The sequence below is a fragment of the Indicator indicator genome, chromosome 5, assembly GCF_027791375.1.
Source record: "Indicator indicator isolate 239-I01 chromosome 5, UM_Iind_1.1, whole genome shotgun sequence".
Taxonomy (NCBI): Eukaryota; Metazoa; Chordata; class Aves; order Piciformes; family Indicatoridae; genus Indicator; species Indicator indicator.
This window is the reverse complement of record NC_072014.1, coordinates 34,295,389-34,302,468: the sequence shown is the minus strand read 5'-3', so window position 1 is coordinate 34,302,468 and position 7,080 is coordinate 34,295,389. Positions and strand designations below refer to the sequence as shown.

General features: G+C 37.4%; 1 protein-coding gene across 4 annotated transcripts in view; it reads left to right on the top strand.

The window, feature by feature from the left end:
• The first annotated feature begins 1,071 nt into the window (after window positions 1-1,071).
• The window catches only part of DPP10 (dipeptidyl peptidase like 10), a 225,999-nt gene continuing 219,990 nt past the window's right edge, over window positions 1,072-7,080 (top strand). For all 4 annotated transcript variants that reach the window (XM_054381326.1, XM_054381325.1, XM_054381324.1 and 1 more), the window contains exon 1: window positions 1,072-1,180. In XM_054381326.1, coding sequence (XP_054237301.1) covers window positions 1,156-1,180 — 25 coding nt within the window. In that variant the 5' untranslated portion in view covers window positions 1,072-1,155. The remainder of the gene's footprint in view (window positions 1,181-7,080) is intronic.

The window sequence follows — 7,080 nt, the reverse complement described above, 5'->3', positions numbered from 1 at the left end:
TAAAAAACCATAAGCATTACACACCTTTGAGTCCATCAGCAGTAAGTTTGCTGATGACACCAAGCTGGGAGCAGGTGTTGATCTGTTAGAGGTAGGAGGGCTCTGCAGAGGGGCATTGACAGGCTGGACGGATGGGCAGAGTCCAAAAGCATGAAGTTCAACACATCCAAGTGCTGGCTTGGCCACACATTGGCCACAACAACTCCATTCAGTGCTACAGGCTGGGGACAGAGTGGCTGGAGAGCAGCCAGACAGAAAGGGACCCTAGGGTACTGGTTGACAGTAGGCTGAACATGAGCCAGCAGTGTGCCCAGGTGGCCAAGAAGGCAAATAACATCCTGGCCTGCATCAGGAATAATGTGGCCAGCAGGAGCAGGGAAGTCATTCTGCCCTGTGCTCAGCACTGGTTAGGTCACACCTTGAGTACTGTGTCCAGTTCTGGGCCCCTCAGTTTAAGAAAGATGTTGAGTTGCTGGAGCATGTCCAGAGAAGGACAATAAAGCTGGTGAGGGGTCTGCAGCACAAGCCCTGTGAGGAGCAGCTGAGGGAGCTGGAGTTGTTTAGCCTGGAGAAGAGGAGGCTCAGGGGAGACCTTATTGCTATCTACAACTGCCTGAAGGGAGGCTGTAGCCAGGAGGGGCTTGGTCTCTTCTCCCAGGCAACCAGTGACAGAATGAGAGGACACAGTCTCAAGCTGTGCCAGGGGAGGTTTGGACTGGATGTTAGGAAGAAATTCTTCCCAGAAAGAGTGATTGGCCATTGGAATGTGCTGCCCAGGGAGCTAGTGGAGTCACTGTCCCTGGAGGTGTTTATGGTGTTAACCAGTGCCATGGTTTAGTTGATTAGATGGTGTTGGGTGATAGATTGGACTGAATGATCTCAAAGGTCTTTTCCAACCTGGTTAATTCTGTGATCCTGCTATTGAGAGTGGAGGGATCATCATCACCTCCCATGCTGTGATTATGAGTATCCAGTGTGCAATTTTCCTATCACTAATCTTTCTAGCAATATATGATTATGAAACATGGTCTTTTCCTTTTATTTTATCTTTTTCCATTCCTGTAGGAACTTGGAAGTAACAGCCCTCCGCAGAGGAACTGGAAGGGAATTGCTATTGCGCTGCTGGTGATTCTAGTTGTTTGTTCACTCATCACTATGTCTGTCATTCTTTTAACCCCAGGTAACCTACTTCTTTATTTTATCTTACTGAAGGTATATGATTCATAATGCAGTTATTTAAATGGCATATAAATGTTAACTTATTGTATGCCCTTAAGTATTTTTAACTCTTGGCTACTATAAATTTGGTGCCTGTCTACAGACTTGAGATGTACTAGAGGCCTTACGGAGCAGAAACGTTTGGCTTTGGCAGTAGGTCCTTAGGATTGTGTAAGCCTTGAGACAGCTACCAGCAATCCTCATTAGCCTCAGCAGGTTTGAGCTGACTATAAGATTTTGATGTAATTTCCAACTCACAGATAAGCTAAGAGAAAGCTATATATCATGGGAAGCTAATACTGAGGAAACTTTTCACTGAACCAGAAGGATGAATCTTTTATACATATATGCTCAAGCTTCTTCCCTTTTCATCCTCTCAGAAACAAAGACGGGAGAAATTACTTCAGAGTTCATTTGGAACACATAAAATAATTACTCTTTTTTGTTTGTTTGTTTGTTAGTTCTAATTTGATCTGAGTTATTTTTCTAAATATTCTCTTTTTGATGATGGGGCAGCAACCATTTAAACGTGTAGGAACATAAGAGAAGGAAACACTGCACAGCTTGTATATTAAAACATATCTTTGAATTCTTGTTGTCAGATTTAAAGTTATGTAAAGTATTTGATCAGGATGTCATGCCAAGATAGTAAATATTGGTCTGCAGATGTTCTGGCATGCAAGTGCTCAGTTTATATAAACAAAAATATTAATGAAGTGCTTTAGTTAAATGATGGTTCCAGACTGGATGGATCATCAAGGGAAGTTGGGTAGAACTGTTCATGGGCAAATACAGTAGTAGGCTGCTGCTGCTTGAAAGGAGGGTGATGAGACTGAATAGAATAGGATCAAAAATTTTTGCTTGTCAGAGGGAATAAGACATCTGGAAAGACTATGTAGGAATACTATGGATTCTTCTGCTGCTTCTGTTTTGTATAACTATCTAGTACATATGCATGGTGCTGTCCAGGGAATGATAAAAAAAAAAGAAAAAAAGAGGATGACTGTTTACTTATTTCAACTTAGAACATTTTAAGAAAAATAAAAGCAAAGTTGTGCTGCTATTGTCTCAGTTTCTTCAAGGACTAATAAAAAACAGCTGTTGAGGGCAAAACGTGGCATATCCTGGTACACTTCAAGGCTGAAGTCTGTTTTTCTTTTCAAGGAGATGTAACTTTTTTTTTTTTTTAAAGCTTGTAAAATCTCAGAAGTGCTTTACTGGAATTCACAATAACAAACATCAGTTCTAGCTCTTATATCTATATAGAATTATTAATGATGTAAAAACGTAAATTGAAGTCTTTGAAGGCACTAGTGGGAAAAAGAATAGGCAACCAAGGGAAATGTTTTTGGTGTTTTTTTTAATATGTTAAAGAAGATGAGTGAATTACAACATCTCTGAGGCTGTTTGAAAAACCAGAGCTTGCCTGAAAACTTGGTGTAAGCTGGGACCTATATTTCATTTCAAGTCAAGCGAGGGAAAACTGGTTCTGTCAGCTGAGATGGTCTAAGATATCCTACAGAGACTCTAGAATTTGATATAAATAAAATGTTTTTCCCAGAATGATCTAGGTCTGTAAAACTGGAGTTTCTTGAGGGTTGGAAATGCTTACCAAAGAAAGCTTTGGAGGTACATTGTAGGACAGCTGCTTTTCCTGTTTTGGTCCCAATTAGTGCTGTTCCTCCTTCACTTTCATGATTCATTAATCATGAAAATATTCTGATACTCTGCCACTTTTCTGGTAAGCACTAAGCACTGTAGCTGAAGTTGTCTGATCTTGAAGATAGGTAAGGTTACTTTGAGATGTCTAGCATATGAGAAGAGGGAAAACTTGGAGACTTTCACAGGTGTGGCTATTGCAAGTTGCTCAATCCTGAGGTGCTACCAATTTCTTATTTTAAATACTTGCTTTGCAAATTCTTCTCATAAATTATAAAAGACCTGAATTAGGGTATTCAGTGCAGTAGTGGGAATTTTGTCCTATATCACCTTGGAATAGTTTAGAATATGTTGCCTTTCATTTCAAATACTACTTTGAGACTTCTTTCCTTAATTAGCTCTGCCTGTACTGATGGGTGCTTCTTGGATTTCAAGTAAATGCCCCTTAGTACTGCACATCACACTGCTTCTTTTTATGGAGAGAGGTTTTGTGGGGGCAAAAGTGTATTTACTGATATGCCAAATCCAATAGAAATCATCTCTTAGGCCTGCAATTACCTCTACATTGCTTTGTTCACAATATATGAAAGTCTAGGTCCATGTATGTTTGCTTTAACAGTTGTCATTTGACTTCAGTCCAACTTTGAGTAACTTTCATGCCTTTTTTGATAGAGGGATCAATAGTTCCATATGAGATAACAAGCTTTTAAAAGAAAACCATCTATGAAAGTTATATGCAAAAGGCTTCAAAGTGGCTTTATCTTCTGGTAAAGGTAGAAGCTCTATTAAACCTAAATGGAAATTCTTGGTAAATGTTATTATTTTTATTACATGAAATACAATTTTAATATACAACACTAAGCAGGAACTGTGTTGAAATAAGAAATGTATTTAGACCTACTATCTTAGCTTTTGTTTAAGTATGAAATATCTGTGTTGCAATTATGCCTGTGGTTTTAGTAAATTGTACCAACAATATTAATAATATTTTTGGTTCCCTTTATACTGATTTTCATCTATGCTAGTACTCAGAAGAACAAAGAGATGGGAAAATGGAAGATTAGACCATTCAGTAATGTAAGATATCAGTGGTACAGTCTGAATGGACTCCCAGTCCAGTAACCTCTTGTTGGACCTCAACAGTTCTTTATGAACCTGTGCAGACTAAGCACTACCTGGAAAAACAAAACAAAGCAAGATAAAAACAAACCAAAACCAAACAAAAAACCCACACCAAAACAAAACAAAAAACAAACAAAAAAAAAGAACATCCCAAAAAACAGCTGAGTGAGTACAAATTGCTACACTTCTCTGTAGCCTGGAGTAGAAGGCTTGCAGGCAAGTATCCCTGCTAGTTTTCTTTACAATTAGATAAGTGCAATGATAAAGCAAATGAATGAAGTTACAAAAAAATGAGGTTACTCTTGTTAAAGTAAGGGACTGAAAAAAACTGTGGAAAAACTTGAGAGTTTCAGAGCAGGAGTCTGTCTATTCTCTGGGGCAATTTAATTATAAATCTAGTGATTTTTGTGTAATATTTGGAGATGATGACTGGAGAATTATTTAAGAGAGAAGAAAGAAGAAAATACCTTGGGAATAATCTTTTAACTTTCTTTACATTGGGAATTAATGGCCAAGGCAGGGGCAGAAAGTGATGCTATTATTTGATTTGTATGTCAATATAAACATAATACAGGTATCTTTCTGTTCATCTGTTATTCTTTTTCATGTTTTCAAACTTTAATCACATACTGCACATACTGAAATATTGATAGGTAGATTTTTCTGGGATGAGCACCTCACTCCTGCCTTTAATTCAGCATGTTTTTGTGCTTTGCACCGTGCCAGTGTGTTCCACATCATAGGAATTATCTGAAGACCTACCTGATTGACCACTGTTGATCTATATTCCAAAACTGAGAAATGCTCAAGTACTGGGAGCTGAAGGCTTTTATATGGAAAATCACCTACAAATAGTCTGAGTTGTACAGTCATTGCCACTCTTGTACAGGTGTTTTGCCACAGCACTTAAGGCTGCTTTTCATTTTGGGACTGACAGTACTTTTACTTTCATGTTAACTTACTGTTTCTGAAGTTGTGGCAGATTCAAATGCTTTATGTGGAATTCCTTTCCTGAGCTTTTGATGTTAGCTTTTAAACCATGCATGCTGATCTATGATAATTACTGTTGAGCAAAGTGACATGTAACTCTAATCATAGACTCAAAGCAAACTCAGCTGTCTCTTGATGCGAACAAAAATAAGGCAGATTTGCAGAAAAATTCCTCTAGGGAACATTTAGGTCAGCCAAACTGTCAGAAAATGCTTTTTTTTTTTTTTTTTTTTTTGAGAGTGGCTTGAGTAAAATCAAGCTCTAGGAAGAGAGTCCATTTGGATTATAACCAACAGAGAAATACTCTGTTTAGAACAATGTTAGGACTGACCCCTCCACACTGTCTGTCATAATGCTCTTAAATGAATAGAAAGCAAGTGGAGATTCATTACCAGAAGATTCAGGTTTCTGTTCATGCTATATTTTCTTGCCTGTAACTACTGTAAATTAGCAAATGAGTTTTGACATCTGACTACAGCAAGTTGTTTTTTCTCTTTTCATGCAAACATATGAACTATACTAATTTTCCCAGTTATTGATATATCTGTTAGCTTGCATACAGTTTACTAGTGATGTTTTTCCCCCTAGCCAGATGGCACTTAACATCAAGCCTTTAGTGTCAATTCTAGTGTTAAAAATTATTTTCCTATAGAAAAAGTCAGTAAGGAATTTGCTTTAATAATATACTACACTATGTCATTATTAGTTTTATTTGCTAAGTTACAAGGTAAATTTTATGAAGTGTTTAGACTACTTTAAACTGCAAGAATAATATCTAATAAAGTTATGAAAAGTAACAAGGCTGTTAATTTCTGCTTTTGCAGTCCTCTTGTTTAGTAACAGGTTTATCATTTCACACAGCAGTTATTGATCTGTTAGTTTGATGCATGGTTAAGAAGTAGCCATTTAGTTTTTAACATTTGATTTTGTTTGTATCTTCTGTAATCCCTGTTTGTTTTCTATACATAATGGACCAAAATATAGACATCAGTGGGAAATAGTGTGAGGACATTAGAAATATGATTCCTTCAAGGAATAACTTGAGTAAAATTTAAAATGGAAATGAAAAAGAGATAGTAGGCTATTTGGTAATAAACATGAAGTGGAAAAAGACAGTTTTTAAAATAAAAAACTTATTTTGTGAAGTACTAATTTGTGCTTGTGCTCAAGAAAGGATACCGTGTTCAGCTCAGGGCCCCTCACCTTAAGAGGGACCTGGACCTGTTGGAATAAGGCCAAAGGAGGACCACAAAAATGATCAGAGAGTTGGAGCACCTCTGCTTTGAAGACAGGCTGAGAGAGCTGGGGTTGTTCAGCCTGGAGAAGACTCCAGGGGGAACTTATAGTGGCCTTGTAGTACTTAAAGGAAACCTGGAGAGGAACTTTTACAAGGGCATGTAGTGATAAGACAAGGGGTAATGGCTTTAAACTGAAAAAGGGTAGATTTATGGAAGTGTTCAAGGTCAGGTTGGAAGGGGTTTTGAGCAACCTGGTCTGGTGGAAGGTGTCCCTGTCCAGGGAATGCCTCTCCCCCAAAGGGATTGGATCTCGACAATCTTCAAAGTCCCTTCCAAACCAAACCATTCTATGATTCTATGATTAGTCCAGTAGAATGTTTTTAGAGTTCACTTGATGTGTAATTATCTTGCTACATAGAAATTAGGCATTTTGAAAACTTAAATGACTGTTTTAGAGTCTTTTGATGTCAAATTAACATTAAAAAAAATATACTATATGAGATGCTGACAGGGTGGAAAGCTAATGTCGAGGACCACAAACCATGCTCTATTTTGGCAATGACTTAGCATTAGAAAAAACCCCACACTCTTCAAACATATAGTAAAGTTCCTTGAAGATGTCAGTATTTTCCAGTTTACACATGCAAATAGCAATTTTAAAAGTTACTTTAAAATTCAAATTATGCCAAGATTACTTGGCAGGCACGTGAATTAAATAGAAGACAGAGAGCAGAACTGGTGTAGCTTTCTTCTCTGATAGCCTTTCTGTACATGGTGTGTTGATCAGTGATTTTTATGAAAGCAATTAATAATAATAATAATTAAAACAAATCTGTGAAAACTAAACTGTCTT